The sequence below is a fragment of the Talaromyces stipitatus genome, genomic scaffold (assembly GCF_000003125.1).
Source record: "Talaromyces stipitatus ATCC 10500 scf_1105507295527 genomic scaffold, whole genome shotgun sequence".
In the NCBI taxonomy this organism is placed as follows: domain Eukaryota; kingdom Fungi; phylum Ascomycota; class Eurotiomycetes; order Eurotiales; family Trichocomaceae; genus Talaromyces; species Talaromyces stipitatus.
The window spans coordinates 3,577,730-3,596,357 of NW_002990114.1; the positions used below are offsets into that span (position 1 = coordinate 3,577,730).

Below are 18,628 nucleotides of genomic sequence, written 5' to 3' on the forward strand. Positions count from 1 at the left end.
TAGATAGCCTATATGTATATTAGTAAGAGGAGTTTATAGTCGATTTTGTGGACTGTTCGGTCTTCCGGTGGGTTACCGTATGCACGCAAGTTGTGGGGTGAGAGTCAATAGCTGAAGGAACCACGCAACAAAGCGCTCCTCAGACTGGTGAGTGTACAAATAGGAGCTTGAGAATGGAAATGGACTGATCTGGGACACTTTATTTTGACGTGGCTTCGTAGTTGGGAAAATCAGCTTTGAGGTATAGAGTTGGTTTGTTGTTGATGCTGCTAAGATTGTCATGCTATGACATCTTCCAGCAAATTTCAGTCGATCCGCTCCCGGCTGCCTCAGGCCATCGGAATTGATAATGTCCCACGGCCACCATATCTAATCATAGATGAACGAAAGCTGTTTCTTCTATTGATAGGATAATAATTGAAAGAAATGGTATTCTTGACAAATGAGTGATGCAAACTTTCTATTTATTTCCGCCTCACTGACAGCCATCGTCTAACAAGTACAAGGGGACCTCGATCTACCCCGTCATTTATAAAACATCGGATTCATTTTTGAAAGATGGCCTCCTCTATTCTTCATCTTCCTCCTCAGCCTTCTGGATGTATTGGTGCTTAATGTCCTTCCATTGACGCTATAAAGAATGAAAGTCAGCTCGAAACGAAACGTAGAGAGATCGAATGGGTCGGAGAACATACGCCTCGGTTCATGGAGTCCCAAATCTTGTTGGAAGCGGTATCGAATGCACTGTATTGGTCCAGATTGTCAGCATCCATATACATCCTTTTCTAACCAGACTGAGTGCACGCGGAAAGGTGGGAAACGCGATGCAACGTACACCTCAAAGGCGAAGGCGCCGGCGAAGATGCTGGTCAAGTAGACAGCATTTCGTTGGAAGAAGGTCCTATTGATTGGAAAATTCGCAATTAGTACGACTGCAGACGTGGTGATTGGTATTCCTCGGCGACTTCACTGGGGGTACTTGCTGGTAAAGAGCTTGTGAGATCTGCGGCAGATTGGGGCACGTGTTAGCCATTAAATCCAGTCAATTGAGCCTTAAAGGTGTAATTCTTACTCCGGCCATGATTTCAGATGTTCAGAAAACTGCCAAAAAGGTCCGTGGAGAAAGCGCGATGGTGAGACAGGTTGATGAGTGCTGTCAAGTTAACATTGCGAGGATCGAAGTGGAAGTTCCGTTAGGCCAAACGGCCTCCCGAAAACCCGAGAACTTCCGGCTCGCTTATTGGCCGATGGTTGCAGCTGCCTCATCATTTGATGATTTGACGTTCTGTCGCATTAAATATTTGACACAATTTAACAGAAGAGAAAATGCACCGGGTGTGATTTCTTTAGGCCAGATAGCACGCTTCCTACGACATATACGGGCAAACCTCGATCTCATTATTCAAAATACATACCCGCATCTCCAATCCCAAACAAATTCAAGATGCCAGCAACCGAACCAGTCAGCTCCTCTGGCATCGTAGTCGACCAAGTCACCGGACGACGACATGTCCCCTCATCAACTCGCGCCGACGGCACCAAACGCAAAGAAATCCGCATTCGACCAGGCTATCAGCCGCCGGAGGACGTCAAGAAATACAAGAATCCATCTGCAGAAGCTTGGAAAAACCGTGGGAGTGGTGGAGTACCTGGAGCTGAACCCGTGTCCGGTAGCAATAATAGTGCAAGTGCAGCAAGTAACAAAAACGCCAAACGTCGTGAAGCAAGGAAAAAAGCCAAGGCTGAAGAAGAGGCGGGTGCAAATGGAGGGAAAGACAAAGACACCACTACCGCTGCTGAAAAGAAGGATGTGACCAAGGAAGAAGCTGTTCTCGACCCGGAAGCTGAGAAGGAGAAGAAAGCGCGCAATTTGAAGAAGAAATTGAGACAGGCTCGTGAGCTCAGTGAAAAGAAGGATAAGGGCGAATCGTTACTTCCGGAGCAGTTTGCGAAGGTTATTAAAATTAATGAATTGATTCGCGAGCTTGATGCACTGGGTTTCGATGCGGACGGTGAAAAGAAAAAGGCGGATGTGTGATATGCGACTCAACCCTCTTCGCTTCTAAATAGAATCGAAAGGCGACATATCTACAACTCATTCTTCAGAGACACAGCCGCTTTTCAGCATGAATATCAAGATATGATCATACAGATCATAATCAAATACCAGCATCGTTGCTCATGATGCAAAATACCGCCATCGGATCCCATATGGACCTTGTCGGCAACCACAAGGTTATCATTATTGATCAACAACCACCAAGAGGTTATTGAGGTCAGCGTGGCTGCAGAGATGGCTACGTCACAAGACCGCAGGAAAGGTTTCCAGAGAGTCTACACATGACAGACAAGCATATTCTACTTAGGTAATTAGCTATCAATGTAACTTACACATTACCTGATACTTGGCTCTTTTCCTGTTTTCTTTTTTTTCGCTAAACTTGATAATCTCCGATGGAAAGCCCTAGATTTGTGCCTTCACATATATATAGAATTAATAAATGATCTATAGTACATTTTTTGGCTTAATTAGCCTTGATTTTGTGCGCTTGCTGCATCAAATACCGCATCGACGAAGTCGGAATACCGCCTGCTTGATGCTCCATTAGATCAGGCGGCATACCAGACGAGAATTTAGTAGCACCCTCGATCGAATCCACGCCCCAAGTAGCCGCTAGATATCCCTGAATCACGCAATCATTAACACCCACACCATGCATACCATACCAATTCCCAGCTAAGGTGAGGCGTCTATCAAAGTCCTCCCGAACTGCATCTGAAAGTCCCTGCATTTTCGACAGATGATTCACGGTGTACTGCGGGATAGCGTTTCGCTGAAGTCTCGCCCTAGTCACGACAGGTGTTGCGTCAATACCCAAATGTCGCTTCAGCAACGAGCGGGCCATAAGCGTCGCCTTTTCCGGATCAGGGAAATCCGACTCTGCCCAACCATCCCACCAGTGACCGCCCATCATCACAGTCAGTTTTGTCCCGACTGCTGTATCCTGGTGTTCACTCGTCTCTGAACTGAAAATCACTCCCAACCCACGCTCCGGGTTCTGCTCAAAGGGGATGTTGCGAGGAATGAGATAGCCGAAGCCTCGGTAAGGGATGAGATTGGGTTCGTTGTAGAATAGGTTGACGACCATTACATTTACGGCATAGTTGTGTGCTCGGAGTCGTGATATTGACTCAATGGGTTTTTGACTATCATTTTCTGAACCTGCTGCAATGAGGTTCGCCATTTCAGTAGGTGGTGCGGTGGAGATGACTCTGTTGAAGGTCTGGGACGTAGTCTCGTTTCCTGCGTTCAACGATATCTATGCAGATGTTAGTACTATATCTGAGCGAATGAACATCTACTTTTGGGGTTTGTACGTACCGTTATGTTGTGGTCCTTCTCCCTTTTGATATCGCTGATCCGAGCGTCCGTCACGACTTGGATCTTCTCAGAGTGTTCCTTGAAAACTCTCTCAAATGCGCGCGCTATTTCCGCCATGCCATCTCTAATCGTGAAGACGCTCGCGGGCCTCACCAACTTGCGCAAACGGTCAAAGTGGCCCAGTGGCCGTTGCCCTACTACCGAGGACATCGCCAGTAAATAATCAGCTGGAAGAATTTTCCTCTTTTGTTGACTGTTATCTACCACACCAATGATAACAGACTCGTGTTTGGCTTCAAGAAGCCGTGGTATTCCGATAATAGCGTCGGCGCTTAGCTTATAGATGTCGCCTGCATAAATTCCATGATGAACTGCCGAGACAATGTTGTCGGCCATAGTGGGATTGAAGCGGCGTGAAATAAAGTCCCCAACTGATTCGTCCTTTCTAAGGTCTGAACGTACTTCCACGGCAGGTTCTTTCACGATTCCCATTACAGTCCCTTTAAATAAAGGTTCTGTGAATAGAGTCGTAATGGCTTCCCATATTGTACCTAACGTTCCTCCCTCGGGCTTGGGGCCAGGCACCCGTACTAAATGATCTGGGTAGTAGATATAGCGATTGAGGGAGGCCGGTGACCCCTTGCTTATGAGGACTAATTGCTCTGTCAAATCCAGACCAAAAAGCTGTACACAATCCAGTCAGTTCTTCGGCTCGTCGATATAAAACGAGCATTGATTGAATCTCACCAAATCCAACATCGGCATGACAGCAGGATCAGCTACCCTTATCGTCCTCGGCCCATGTTCAAACACCACATATTTCCCACCCCCAACCTCAATCCTCTCTGACTGGAGCCAACCTCCAACCTGCGGGGACTTTTCGTAGAGTGTAATTTTCTGACATTTTGGGTCTTGGAGTAATTTCCAAGCAGCTGTAAGTCCTGTGAGACCACCTCCGATCACCGCGACATTGTATGGTTTGGTCTCATGGTGGAAGAATCGATGTTTAATAAAGCGGGACGTCGTCGGCGATCTCAAAAGCGTGGGAGGACTCGGTCGAATCGCATGGGCGAGGCAGTATCTTCGCATTGCTGCCGCTGGGAATCTATTCATGCATCGGTTGAAAATATGATCGTATAAACAGCCTTTGCGGCAATGTTGTTTAAGAAGCAATTGAGTCGTTAAATGATGACTGTTGGTCAGTTGATCGACGGCGGAGTTAAAGCACCCATCAGTGGTTGATGTGTGGACCCGGAACTTGGGTACAGTTTCTACATGTCATGCTACTACGGACCTTCTTATGGAGGAACAATACTGCATGTGCTTTTGTTAGAACGACGTATGCAATAAATTGTTAGATGCCTAGGCGAGAATACAAATACCTCGATATACGAGGTAGAGCACTGATTCATTCTTCTACGTGCCTATGAAACAAATTACCATCAAGGTCCTTAGCGCATTCGCAGCTTTAATATCATCCTGCAAAAACATCGAGGGGAATACCTCTAAAAATCTCACATAGTCCTATACTAAAGAAATGTACAACAAACGCCACTTCCCAATTGAATCCGCCCATGCATGGTTTATAATGAGTAGAATACATATTCAGCTTTTCTTCTGATCAGCAAAAAGGTATCAATAGTTCAAGTGATGACTTGCTCCGCTTGAGCTGCATCAGGTTTTATAAGCTCTTCTTCTCCATTCTCATCGTCCACAAATTTCCGCTCGCTAACATGAGGCTTTTCCTGACCTGCAATCCACACTTTGTCCGGGAAGCTTCCCTTCTGACCCTCCACATGCTTGTAAGGGCATGTCCGGTTCATACACGGGTTGAATTTGCATGGTGTGGTGAGATGAGTGAATTTACACCCTTCAGTCGTGCAGTCGGCTCCATTCCGACAGAGAGGCATGCTGGGATGTTTGAAGTGACAATGGGGGTTCGTGCAGTGAGGAAAGAAGCGGCAGACCTCTTCTGCTTGGTGGGATGCCTTGACGGCAGGTGATGGATGTCGCCCGGTACATTTCTTGTTTTTGCATGCTGCGCCGAATGGGCAAGTGTCGGTGACATCAACTGGCGCGCCTTCGGGGGCTGCTGGTGATTGATGGGCAAAGGGGCAATCTTTTCGAGTGCAGCGAAGATTGAACCGACAGACACTGTCTGTGCTTGCTTGCCCGTCGACTGCGGTCTGGTCCTCTGCCGTATCCATGTCACCATCATCACCTTGCTTGGCAGCAATGCCATTTTGAGAAGCCCTTGACTGGAAGTCACCGCCCTGTCGCTGATTTGGACGCTCAACTCGCTCGAACAGTGACCGACCCTGTTGATGCTGTTGGTGTTGATTTTGAAAGTTCGGATTGACAGCCGGTGGCATAAACCCGGGCATGAGCTGAGACATCATTCTCGCTTGTTCTTCGAGAAGAGCCATAAGTTGCATCTGGTTTTCAGGTGTCATTTGCATCATATTTCCGGCCCCTTGTCCTTGCATCTGCCCGAATCCTGGCCTACCTCTACCACCGCGGCCCGGTCCAAATTGTCCTCGTTGGTTCTTTTGGAAATCTCGACCGTGTGTATTTATTCGTCCGCTATTATTCGGTCCGCGCACGCGATGAAGCATTGCATCAGGTCCTCGTTCCAGGTTCTTATTGATCTGGTTCAACAGTCGCCCCCTGCCGCGGTTATTGTTTTCTCGCATCGCTCGAGGACCAGTGGGTCTAAAAGATGAACTGTTAGGATATTGACTTGAACAAAGAAAAGTGAACGGCAGAACACATACATATTGTCACTCGGACCTGATGCTTCGCCCATGGTAGCATCTTGCTGATCTTGGGCGCCGAAGGCGTTCTGTTCGTTGCTCGCCGGTATCGACTGTGCTGCAGCTGGTGCCGCATCAGGAATGGACGACAGCCCGTTGATATTATTGTTGAGCACCTCTACCTGCTCAAACAACCATCGCGAAAAGTCAACAGCCTGCGTATCGCCCTCTCCCAGGTTAAGTAGATCGTTTGAAAGCTCTTCGGCGATTTGATCTTGAGTTTTGCCGTTAACCAACATGAGAATCACGTATTCCGTCAGCGCCGAATCCTCTCCACTATCTGAACTCCATCCCATTTCTACCAGTTTCGGTTGCACTACATTTGCTAGGGCCTCCGCCAGCGGGGTCCCTGGCGCCACTGTTGCTGGCATTTTGCGGCGTTCGGTCGCAAGGTCTGCGTAAGCTGGAGATATTGACGGAAGCAACGACTGAATTCAAATTAGTCCCAAAGGCAGTTTTCGAGATGAGCGCAATCTTTCTGCAGATTCCGGGCCTGGAGAAGTACTGGAGATGACTATGGCAAGTTCGATAAAGAGGTGTTTATGTTGTTGTAAGGTGAAAGATATGATGCGATATCAAAAAGGGACGCCACCAATAGACACGCTAGATCCACTTTTCAGCAGCACATGATTGGTTTATATTGCCAACCTCACGACAGCTCGGGGTCACGTGAATTGAGTCACGTGAACCGATACCAAAACGGATCAGTGACTTTCGTCTTGAGTCGAGATAAGATCAAAAAAGTATAAAATCAGTCATACAAGATTTGCATTTCCTGAGAACATCTACTTTTACACATGAGTTCCATCTAGATGAGTAGAGTGCGCTGTTGTACAAGCAACCCGAGGTTGCGGGAACTTTTCTTCATGTGTAATCCTTCCTCTTTTTGAGAAACAACGCTCAAACCCCGAACGAGGACGACCACTCCCCATCAACAGACCTCGTAAACTCGCAACCTTCTCGCATTTTGAGTTATATTTTTGTCCCCATATTTTCCAGTTCGTGGTTCGTCATTGACTCATTGTGCGTGGGAGCCCTGGTATCTTGGCGATCAAATGTCGGTTGCACGTTCATGTTTTTGCATGCATCATGTCTGTAATACTACAGGTTCGAGGCATGTTCGAGGTATCTTCGAGGCATGCCGTTTACTGAGTTAGACTAAGTGATTGAAACATACGAATAGTTATCATCTTTTATTCTTGAAGAATAATCCCTTCATTCGCAACGTCACATTCTGCTCGGCTCTCGGCAGTCGAGGATAATCATCGCCTTAGTCTCAGACTTAGTGCTTGCTAACCTGTAGCCAATTTACCTCATTTGCGGGGAAGGCCTCCCAAGTTCTGTCCATCTCCTGATTCGACTGTTTGAGAAGTGTTAGAAGTGGTCGATAGGCAGATAGATTATATCTGTGGGCCTTATTTAAGGGCAAAGACCCATCCTTCGTCCCGCTGCTCCGTCATCAATCGATATCTGTATCCGGGACTCGATCAAAAGTCGAGGTTTGCAGACATCATGATTGAAGAAGTCCTATATGATCTCTCCCCCTCAAGGGCAGCCTTATGGCTGGGCCTGGGTCTCTTCGTTCTCTTCTGGATATTGAAACTCCGGAATGCCCGTCAGATCCACCTCTTGGGAGGAAAATCCCCAGAGATTCCGACCTATCTTCCTGTTGGTGAGTTTATTTCCATATTATGAAGTGAAACAACCGCTAATATTAGGTTCTAGCCGCCGATTTCATCTATGGCTCTACAAAAGCAGCTAAACACCACCAGGACCTAGAGTTCTGGAAAGAGAGCATGGTTCGCGCTCAGAAATCAAATAAGCTGCCTTTCGTCCCTTTTACGGCTGAGATCAATCAATTGATTTCAAATCGACTCCTCTTCACTATTGATCCGGAAAATATCAAGGCCATCTTGACCGGTCAATTCAACGACTTTGGCAAGGGAGAGCCCTTCCATCGGGAATGGCGAGAGTTTCTAGGCGATAGTATCTTTGCTACCGATGGAGAGCTGTGGTCTTCATCTCGACATCTGATTAGACCCATGTTCAATCGGGATCGTATTGTCGACACGCAGATCTTCGAGACGCATGTGCAGAAACTCATTCACCTCTTTGGTGGCAGTGGAAATGCAGATGGAAGTAAAATAGTTGATATTGGTGGTCTCTATTTCCGTTTCACTCTGGATGCCTCCACGGATTATCTTCTCGGTCAGGGAACGGATAGTCTAGAGAATCCCGAGACCCGATTTGCCGAAGCTTTCCGCTATGTGCAATCACGGCAGGCCATTTATTTCAGAATGGGGTGAGTTCGCTCTAGTTGTCTTGGAATATTGTAAGGAATATGTGCTAATCAAATGCAGACCACTCAGCCCACTCCTATCTCGGAAGAAGTTCCGTGAAGAACTACAAGTCATGGAAGATTTCCTCCAACCCTATATTCGCACTGTCCTCTCACTCAGTAATGAAGAACTAGAGAAGAATCTCTCTAAACGGGAAACGTTCCTCGACGCTCTAGCAAGATTCACTCGCGACCCTCGTGTCCTCCGCGACCAACTCGTCGCTGTTCTCCTTGCAGGCCGAGACACCACCGCGGGTACACTATCCTTCTGCACATTCGAACTATCTCGCCATCCAGAAGTCGTCGCCAAGCTCCGCCAGGAAATTGCTGAACGCGTCGGTGTCGGTGCAGACGCCAAGATTCCGACATACACCGACTTGAAAGAGATGAAATATCTGAACGCAGTCATCAACGAGACTCTCCGCTTCTACCCCGTTGTCCCTTTCAATGTCCGCTACAGTCTCAAGGATACAACGCTACCTCACGGCGGCGGTCCCGACGGCGGCTCCCCCATTGGTATTCGCGCAGATACGCGCGTCGTCTATTCTACACTCCTAATGCAACGCGAAGAAGCATTCTACGACCACAGTAAAGCCGATAAATACTACGACCCAAACCAATGGATCCCCGAACGATGGACTTCCGGCTGGCAACCAAAACCCTGGCAATTCATCCCTTTCAACGGTGGTCCGCGTATCTGTATCGGTCAGCAATTTGCAATGTTGGAAATGTTGTATACGATCACACGTATCTTGCAGGTTTATGGGAAGATTGTTGCTGTGCCTGTGTCGGGCCATGATAAGGTTGAAGATCCCCTGTTGCAATTTGAGGTTACTTTGTCGCCTGGCTCGGAGATGAATTGTGTCTTTTTGAGGGAAGGGGAAGGTCAGTATTGAGGGCGATTTTTGCCTTGTGAATGACGTTTTATGATTGTGGATATTCGCCTTTTTCTTTCAATATAGTCAAAATACTCATTATTTACGTATATGTATTGCGATGGAATTTAACAAATTAATTCCTTCAGATTGATTCACTATGAATGCGTGGAATACGTGAATTGCAGCGTCGGCAAGCCTGTACCTGGATAACCACAAAAATTGTATGGCATTGATCCATAGAGCCGCTCCCATCACTTTCTCAAATAGATCGAGTTATGTTCGAACCCCACGCCACTGTGAGCTATGTCTGGGGAGAGGGCCGAGACCATAGGACAACATTGGCCAACATGCAAGATCGGGCGGAAATCGGATGGCCTAGCTTATACCACCTACATACTCCTCAAGGCGCTTCGCCAGAGTATCAGTCTCGTGAGCGGCGTATGGATCAGGTATATATGGATTGACTCCTTATGCATCATCCAAGATAGCAGTCACAGTTGGAACCTCAACGCTCGTGCCATGCACTTGATCTATGGCAACCGACGTTGACTATCTGTGCCACAGTTGGGGCTAGCGCGAAGACTGGATTGTTGGCTCTTGATGAGAAGAAAAACACTAATCAAAAGATCGCAAAGTGCGTCAAGGGCGTCCATCTTGTACTGCATCAACCACCCGAGATAAGTATGGAAAGCTCAGCCTGGAATCAACGTGCATGGATCTTTCAAGGGCGCCTCCTTTCTGGACGCTGCCTCATCTTCACTGGCCGCCAAGTTAACTTCCAGTGTCGTTCAACGGGCATGTCAGGAGCCATCTTTGCTGATAAGCTCGACCAAGGATGGCCGTTGGAGAACCCCATCGATGCCATATCATTGACCAGTACGGTGATAAGTGTGGAAGCATTTTAGTCAACTCGCAGTGGTTGAAGAAGAAATGAACGACATCAAAGTTTGAATTCATCGCCATCTCGGAGGCCAAGGCGTTTAAGATGGAGAACATGCCGGATTGGACATACTAGATTCCGAATGAGAGGATTCTGTTTCCGTTCAGAGACTGTTTAGGCTCATTGCTGTACTGACTTTCGAACCGTAGACATTCGGAAGCCAGATGACAATTGATACCTCTATCACTGCTCAACTGAATGAGCAGTTGATCAAGAACAACTCTAGAAGACGTGAGATATTACCTTGGCATGTACTTTATTTCTCTCTGTGAATATCATTCTTCTCAACTAGGCAGGCAGCGGCCGGTTGTACGACATCGGGGGCTATCTAGACAGCGGCAATACCTTTCTTAACCCGTTACAACGAATATCAACGACTGTGAAGCGAGTACTTTCTGAATCTTAGGGTGTAATACATACCTCTCTATACGTAGGTATTGAGCTATCTACCTAGGTATGAGCCATAGTCTGATAACTCAGGTATCAACGCAAGAACATGAGTATATCTTGAGTCGAAATAGGGCTTCATCCGTCCGTCGTTTATGGAAACCACTCCTGTCGCTGAAAGCCGAAAAAGAGCTGTCAGAGAAGTTACAAAGGTTGAATAGGCTCAGCTTAGAGGTAATTCGCGAGCTCGGAGTAGTCGACTTAGAAGTACAAGTCAGTACAAATGGGATCATCCTGGCGGGTAAGGCAGCGTCAAGCCAGGGTTTTCCAATATTGAAGCTACGATGGATTTACTGCGAAATCACTTCTCAATGCACCGAGCGCCCTCCGTTGCGTCCAAAACCTCAAGCTACTTCATCGACCCAGAGGAGCAGAGTTCATCAGTTCAGGATGGCTCGAGCGAGAAGAGCTGGAGCTTGAGAAGCAGGCCAGACCACTATTCGGACAGCATTTCAGGATCAACCTTAGACTCCCAGACGCCACCTGAAGAAGAAAGCCTCTCCCAGCAAAAGGCAGAACAGATACGTCGGTATCTTGCCGGGCGCTTTGAAACCGGTATCAACGAGCAATTCCCAAATGCAAATCTTAAGTTTGTTCTCTTCAGCATCCGCACCTTATATACAGGAGGAGACTTTAATGCATCACCAACCATAACAAAGACCAGGTTCTGGGAAGACACAGACCTCGCCATCTACTTAATGAAGGCTTCAAAGCGGGATAAACGTGGCGCAAGCCGGAACCAGGTTCGAGCATTCCAATTTCTCAAGAAATCGACAGCTGACACAACCTACACGATGAGCCAGGGTACTGCCACCATCCTTATCGAGCTGTTGAGTACATTATCACCCATCAACACCACAGCATGTCCTGAGATCTGAAAGAACCTGATCGTCTATTTGAACGAATTAGCCAGGACTCAGCTACCATGCAACCACTCGATCACGCTCGTACATGACGTGCTCAAAAAAGATTGGTGACAATGACCTCGCCTCTCCGCGCTCACATTCGTCACTGAGCGACTGCGCGCTACATTAGGCCCCATCCACGACCTGACCCAGCTGGTAACGAAGCGTCTATGTGCCCTTCTACGCCACAGTGGTGACTTATCCGAGGCACTTCGAGTGACCCGTGACGGTATCCGCGTCATTCGTGCACTACTAGGTACAGGGTCACTGTAAGAGCGCTGGTTCTCCCGCCAGCTCGAGCACGTGTACACGCGTCAGTGCGATTGGGAAGCTGCACTGAGTGTATGATTCGACATCGTAGGACAGCAGCGTTTGGATACCTCAGAGACCCAGACCCGTTGTACCACGATGAGTGCGCCGTATACACAATGGAGGACATTGTCGAGACGGGCGAGCGCGCTGGAAACTTGGAACAGGCTGTTGCATAGCTCTAACAAGCAAAAATTAGTGGTGGCATGGTCTAGGGTGAAGGGGATGCTCTGGCACACATTCAAGATAAGCTGGATGAGTTTCTGAGGCAGATGGGGAAGGAGGATAATCTGATGTTTTGGGGCGTGTCGTTAGATCCTGTAACGAACGGTGAATATCTGGAAAAACATCGGTCAGATGACTGTTCTAAGGTTGCGGAAGAGAGTTTCTATTCATCCCCAGATGACTGGGCTTGTCCTCGCTCTAACCCTATTTACAGGCCCTGGTCACCTCTGCTTCGTGGATAGTCAGCGTTTTTGCTGTTCCCTGCTGTTATTTCGCTTTGCCTATTCTGATTCCTTGTCAATGTTCCTTGTTTGCACCGGTTCGCATTGTTTCCTAATGCTTTGGGATGCAGATTAGGATCTCCACGATATGCTATTGACATACCCCGGTGTATTGGTCGATACTAAGTCGCTAATGAATGACATCAATCATGAGTAGAGCACACAATATACAAAGGACATCCACGAGCCTCGTAGAATTTCCCCCTGAAGTTCATATATATCACAAGCAGATTATTTCTCTTCAGCTTCCTCCTCACCAAGCCGCTCAACCAAATCCCTCGCTCTAAGCCCCTCATCACCCTCACGGGCCCTAGCAGAAGATACATTTCGCATGGTACTTGCGACAATATACTCCCTTAGCCACGATGGAACTATAGCTTTGATCTTGACTGCGCCTTGTTGACTCACAAGTCCAGCAGCCGAGCCCGCGTCCCAAGAAACCTGGAATTCTTGAGAGGGGTTATACTGGCTGCTTTCGCCCGTAAGCGAGATATCGGTCATCATCTCGAGACGACAGAGAGCGAGACCGACGTTTCCGACGCCACTGATGAATTTGCCCGCGCTACGACCTTTTCTAGTGCCGACTCGAGAGATGTTTGCGCCGGTGGGAGGTTGGGTAGTTTGTGTCTCGAGATCGTATATAGGTGCTGATGACGATGATGAGGTCGTGGTATCTTCATCAACGCCATATAACTGTACAGGTAATATACGTTTCCGCACAACACCGGTATGATGAGTTCGAATCGTAAGTTCCTGTCCTACATAGCAGCCCTTCCGAAAATCAATACCCCGTGCCACATCCATATTACATTCCATAGGCAACGAAGATTCGCGGATAATCTCTCCCTGACCCTCGGCAACACCATACAAATACCGCCGCAATTTATAAGTCTCCAAATCCACTTGTAACCCTTGTAATTTCGTCTCGGCCGGTAAATGAATTTGAAGATCGTCCGGGCCTGGGGTTATGTATCTCGTCCCAAACCCCGGTGCACGGGTATCGATACAACCAACGACAGGCGAATTATCCGCAAGTTGCGATGGGAAATCAGATTCGAGATTATAAGCCGCCCATCGAGGCTCTGTACTCTCATTATTCCACGCTGCCCAGATCGATTGTTCCCCATCCTCGAGGGCGCGAAGTGTCAGTTTAGCGCGCAATTTGTGTTTTTTGAGATGCTTCATTAAATTGCTGACTTCAGCTTTATCAACTTCAATCAACCACGCTGCTTCATCGGGCGATTCATTACTATGTCCGAGATTGCCCTTTGTGATCGGATAAATGAAAACATCATGCAACACTCGACCCTGCGAATTCAGAAATGCACTATAACTCCCCGTTCGACGAGGAGCGCGAACAGGCTCTTTCCCCATAAGCATATTCTGTGTAATCATTCCTTGTAGGAAAGAGGTGCTATCAACACCTGTGATGGCGATTAAAGCGCGATTGGTGAGTCCCGCATATCCTGACGTTGGTGGGATTGGGGGTCGTCCGGATTTGTCATGTTGTTGTTCATGTTGATGCAGTTTGGAGCTTGTTGAAAAGGGTGCTCTGCTGCTGCGGTATGCGCACCTGGTGCAGACAAACTTTTTGGAGGCGCGAGAGGCCATTTTGTGTTGTCGTGAACAATGCTTCCTGCAGAGTTGTTGTTCATTACGAATTCTCGAGTTCTGATAGACGTCAGAAATCCCATTATCTCCGGGCGGAGCTCTGCGGCAAAATAACATATAATCCGAGAAATACCTACGTGTGGTCTTCGGAGCTATTCATCGTTCTACTAATTAGGGGATAATGGAACTCTGATGATGCCAAATGACATGTAGTATTTCAATAAGATACGAGTAACAGTTAGACTCCTAAAAATAACATCATCTCGACAAGGTTATTTCTTCCTTTCAGCTACATTCTGAAGGAATCCCAGCAAAAATGCTTTGTTATCTGGTGATTTCATGCGCTGCGCAGCTCCAGGAGTTCGAGAGCCATAGTCCGATGCGCTATCAATGCTGGGCACGGCGCCAGCTGGAACGGTCGGTTCAGCTCCTGAAAGTGAAGGAGAGGGCGTAGCATTGTTGAATGGGCTGCTTGCAATTGGATGCTCCATAGAGGAAGCCAATAGAGAGGTCTTTGTAGGGGGGGACTTCCCGAAAAGAGAGAGCAAGGTTTCTTTCTGTGCCGCAGTTTGGCTAGGGCGTCGGTCATAGTTTGGCTGAGTAACCTTGTTCCCAGGAGGTACCGCAGATTTCTGTCTAAGTGGAATATCACTCAACTCTTGAGGTAGCTCATGTGTCGTTCGAACAGGTAGAAGTGAGTTAAGGTCCAATTTCTCGGATCGGCGCAAGATTGTCGGTTGGAAGGTCTTGGGTTCCACCAGCACTATCATATGGTCCTTTATTTTTTCATAGAAGTCTTTCGATGGACAGACAGTTAAATCGACCTTCTTACTGAATGCCTTCTCAAGTTCTTCCTTTGCATCTGCTATCTTAGGCCAATCTGGCAGTCTGAGTTTCTCCCCAAATTCTAACGCGATATCGATGCCACTGTCTTCTGTCTGTTCGCCTTTCGCGTAAGAACCAAATAAATACGCGCTAGGTATTCCGATATCAGAGAGTATGATTTTCGATCGTGATATGATCTCTTGGAGAGAGAGCGACGCTGATGTTGAAGTCTGCGCAGGGGGTGTTGACACACCTTTACTCGGTGGGGCCGTCGACATATCTTTCCTCGCCGATGGAGGTCGGGAGAGAATCCTAACTGGAGATGCTTGTTGCTGGGGTCGTTTTCCACGCGCACCAGGGGGCACCCCGCGATTTGATTTTGGGGTTTTGTCAAAGTCTGGCGTTCGCAGAGGTCCAGAAACTGTGGCAGACGTAAGAGCATCTGGGGGTTTCCTTTCTGTTATCTTTGCAGGCGCAGTACTATTACCGAGGGACGTCGGACGCTGAAGAATTTGTTTTGGAGCAGGCTGGACAGGCTGTACAGGCTGCCCAGCAAGTTCTACAGCCTTAGTCGCGGATATGCCTTCTGGCTGGTTTCCCTTCAAGACGTTCAACAAAGCCAGGGAATGACTCGTCAATTTTGGAGGTGGTAACTTGCTTGCGGGAGGTACAATCTGCCCTTGAGTTTGAACTTGACCTGCTCGCTGAGCGAACAGAGGATCTCCCGTTCTCTGGTAAGGTGCCAAACTAGGCTGGAATGGCGCGTTTATCTGATTCCTCATACCGCCGACAGGGTTGAGTACCTGGTTCAGGAGGTTTGGAGCTTTATGAGAAACAGGTGGCTGTTGTGTACTCTGCTGGGGCGTTCCAGAAGCAAGTATAGAGGTACCGCTTGTTCCACTCCTCAACAATGAAAGCAAGGCGTTAGACTTGGATGGATCGGTGGGTGGCGAAGTGGTTGATGGTGAGGCGGCAGGGCCACCAATATTCAGAAGACGCTTCAAATGCGACGAGACATCTAGCGTAGGAGTGACCTTGGGGAGCTCACTAGGGATAGCAGGCTGAATATGAGCTTGAACCGGTGTAAACCCATTATTAGCGGAGACAAAGCCTTCGTCCATCGACGTCTCGCCCTCAGTGTATGCCATAGATGCGAAATTGTTCTTGGCATCCAATTTCCGCTGCTGAGAGATCCATTTCTTTAAAGGATTAAGGAATGGGGCGACCATATAGAATTTGTTTGCATTTACAGCATCGTGTTGCTTGTTTTTCTTGACAGTCGGTAGGTCGGACAAATTCACCCATTCGATCCTACTGATTTCCTTTCTGGTCTGAGGAGCAAATACAGTATCCATAGGAACACCGCGAAAGACGTAGAGCTTCATATGTTGCTCCCGCATGGTAATTTCAATGTGTTTCATGTGCTTCTCATCCTTGACAAGACCGGCAGCCTTCAGGTCATAGCCAGTTTCTTCAAGGACTTCTCGCACAGCACAGTCGAGATCCTTTTCCTCTTTGTTGATTTTTCCACGCGGGAAGCTCCAATTAGCATTCTTCTTCCAACCTTTGACCAGCACAACTTTATCCATATCGTGGTTCAATAAGATAGCTCCACGGACGGGAACACGAGTCTTGTACGCGAGAAACTCCGAAAACGCTGCAGCATGATGGTATTCGGACCATTCCGACATGAGCGGGCAGTGCTGGAATATCCGCATCGCAAACGCCTTGAGCGATAGGGAAGGCAGGGCGGGGTCAAGTGGCCGGACGAAATCCTCGTAAAACCATTGCGCTTCTTCGACCTGAAAGCATATACGCTCCACCGATTCAAGCTCTTCTCGAGGTAAGTTTATGATAAATCGAACACACAGGTCATCTAGCCCTATAGCATTCAGTCCTAGTTAGCTATTGACTCTGGCAATCGCGTGATGGATGCCCAACTCGGCGAAGAGCTCAAAACATACAATCTTCGAGACGTAATTTTGTTTCTGTCATGGTGTCTCTTATATTTGTGCATTTCAGCGCACAGACAAAGAAGCACAATGAACTGTTATCACTGGTGAAAGATCATAGGCTAGCCAGACTGCTTCCACCAGTGGCCGTGGCAAGACACGGTGCAAGGATCACACAGACAAGGTGGAAACGGTTAGCTTAAAAGGGCATGAAAGGTGGTATTTAACAAGGGACTTGGCAAGTGAAACGATTAGAGATCTGAAAGAAAGGGTGAAGAAAGGAGTGTAGTCATAGGGAAGAATAACAGGAGCATAGTTGGATGTTGTGGAGGACAGTTGCAGCTGTTAGTCTACTATGTAGACGCAGACAACCCGGTCGGGAAGGGCACAGCCACAGCCATGACATCCTGCTTGGCCTAGCGCCACACCTATGGCTGGTGAAGAGCATGACGTACTCCGCCGAGTCGGCGCTTGTTTTACGATCAACAACTGCGAATCAAGGGCCTCTGTGAGGTGGCAGTTGAAACTTGAATTTCTATTTTCAACACGGCCTTCCTTTGATCTTGTCGCTCTATCTTCTATTTAAACTGTCTGACAGTTTACTATTTCTCGAAACCTTTTTCTTCCTATATTGTTTTCTCAAATATTTACGATCACTATATAACAGCTCAAAAAACCGAGCTTCTCCATTCACACAAGTCGGTCACAAGTTATGGCTGCTCAACTGGCTGCGTTCGCAAGCAATAGAATCTTGAAGGAGAATGTGAAGAATTCATTTGGCAAGGAGGTGAGTGGTGTTTGTCATTTATTGAATTATCGGGTCTGGCCCCTTGAAGTTGGTAGTACATACTAATCCCACCTTACAGGATCCCTATTTCGAACAGGTTCCTGCGTCACGATTGGGTCGCGCATTTGGCAAAAAGACGCGAAAACAACGAAAAGCTATCCCTCCTGGACTGTCTGCCAATGACGCTAAAATCCTCAACCGAGTGAAGCGCCGCGCATACCGTCTAGATTACAGTCTTTTCAATCTATGCGGAATTCGGTTCGGTTGGGGTGCGGTTATCGGTTTGATTCCTTTGTGAGTATGTCCGGCTTGGTATTCTTGGAAATATGACTAATCGAATCACAAGCGCTGGCGATGGACTCGACGCTGCATTGGCGATGATGGTCGTCAGGGACTGCGACAAGGTCGACGGAGGACTTCCCAACTCCCTACGAAGCCGTATGCTGATGAACGTCGTGCTCGATTTTGTCATCGGTCTCGTTCCCTTCATCGGTGACCTTGCGGATGCCATTTACAAGTGCAATACTCGAAACGCGATTCTTCTGGAGAAACATTTGCGAGACAAAGCGAGCAAGGTCGACAAAGCCCGTGCGAAGAAAGGTCATCCCACCGGGGAAAGTCAGCGGCCAGTGGATCTCAGCATACCGGAAGAGTTTGATAGATATGAGGAAGGACTGCTGCCAGAACCACCGAGCTACACAGAAGCTCCGTTGTCAGAACCTACCTCTATAGAACATGGTGTCGAAACGCGTCGTCCCGCCGAGTCACAACCTGCTGAGCTACAGCCTGCAAATAATCCTCAATCTCGTCGCGACGGCAGCTGGTTCGGCGGACGGAAACAGAAGCGGAGTGATTTGGAAAGTGGCGGTGGCCGCCATTGATAATCTTTGTATGGCACAGTCGGTTTCTTAGGGCGAAATTGGTACGATATGTAG

General features: G+C 47.9%; 8 protein-coding genes across 8 annotated transcripts; 5 read left to right on the top strand and 3 right to left on the bottom strand.

The window, feature by feature from the left end:
• Positions 1-1,079: 1,079 nt before the first annotated feature.
• On the top strand, positions 1,080-2,038 carry TSTA_093430 (RNA binding protein Pym, putative; the record flags this gene model as incomplete). Its single annotated transcript, XM_002479015.1, has 2 exons — positions 1,080-1,282; positions 1,351-2,038. The coding sequence occupies 2 exons, from the start codon at positions 1,080-1,082 to the stop codon at positions 2,036-2,038; spliced, it is 891 nt and encodes a 296-aa protein (XP_002479060.1).
• Positions 2,039-2,525: 487 nt separating this feature from the next.
• TSTA_093440 (nuclear polyadenylated RNA-binding protein Nab2, putative) lies at positions 2,526-6,566 on the bottom strand (the record flags this gene model as incomplete). Its single annotated transcript, XM_002479016.1, has 5 exons — positions 2,526-3,320; positions 3,383-4,066; positions 4,130-4,639; positions 5,038-6,094; positions 6,157-6,566. 5 exons carry the CDS (start codon positions 6,564-6,566, stop codon positions 2,526-2,528), a joined length of 3,456 nt encoding a protein of 1,151 aa, XP_002479061.1.
• A 1,141-nt stretch (positions 6,567-7,707) lies between these two features.
• TSTA_093450 (cytochrome P450 alkane hydroxylase, putative) lies at positions 7,708-9,429 on the top strand (the record flags this gene model as incomplete). Its single annotated transcript, XM_002479017.1, has 3 exons — positions 7,708-7,867; positions 7,921-8,497; positions 8,556-9,429. The coding sequence occupies 3 exons, from the start codon at positions 7,708-7,710 to the stop codon at positions 9,427-9,429; spliced, it is 1,611 nt and encodes a 536-aa protein (XP_002479062.1).
• Positions 9,430-9,686: 257 nt separating this feature from the next.
• Positions 9,687-10,316, top strand: TSTA_093460 (uncharacterized protein; the record flags this gene model as incomplete). Its single annotated transcript, XM_002479018.1, has 2 exons — positions 9,687-9,860; positions 9,909-10,316. The coding sequence occupies 2 exons, from the start codon at positions 9,687-9,689 to the stop codon at positions 10,314-10,316; spliced, it is 582 nt and encodes a 193-aa protein (XP_002479063.1).
• Positions 10,317-11,082: 766 nt separating this feature from the next.
• TSTA_093470 (uncharacterized protein) lies at positions 11,083-11,976 on the top strand (the record flags this gene model as incomplete). Its single annotated transcript, XM_002479019.1, has 2 exons — positions 11,083-11,632; positions 11,834-11,976. 2 exons carry the CDS (start codon positions 11,083-11,085, stop codon positions 11,974-11,976), a joined length of 693 nt encoding a protein of 230 aa, XP_002479064.1.
• Positions 11,977-12,749: 773 nt separating this feature from the next.
• Positions 12,750-14,129, bottom strand: TSTA_093480 (aminomethyl transferase, putative; the record flags this gene model as incomplete). Its single annotated transcript, XM_002479020.1, has 2 exons — positions 12,750-14,052; positions 14,092-14,129. 2 exons carry the CDS (start codon positions 14,127-14,129, stop codon positions 12,750-12,752), a joined length of 1,341 nt encoding a protein of 446 aa, XP_002479065.1.
• A 272-nt stretch (positions 14,130-14,401) lies between these two features.
• On the bottom strand, positions 14,402-16,949 carry TSTA_093490 (decapping enzyme Dcp2, putative; the record flags this gene model as incomplete). The annotated part of the gene is made up of 2 exons (XM_002479021.1): positions 14,402-16,836; positions 16,919-16,949. The coding sequence occupies 2 exons, from the start codon at positions 16,947-16,949 to the stop codon at positions 14,402-14,404; spliced, it is 2,466 nt and encodes an 821-aa protein (XP_002479066.1).
• A 669-nt stretch (positions 16,950-17,618) lies between these two features.
• On the top strand, positions 17,619-18,574 carry TSTA_093500 (uncharacterized protein; the record flags this gene model as incomplete). The annotated part of the gene is made up of 3 exons (XM_002479022.1): positions 17,619-17,693; positions 17,773-17,987; positions 18,040-18,574. 3 exons carry the CDS (start codon positions 17,619-17,621, stop codon positions 18,572-18,574), a joined length of 825 nt encoding a protein of 274 aa, XP_002479067.1.
• Positions 18,575-18,628: the final 54 nt, after the last annotated feature.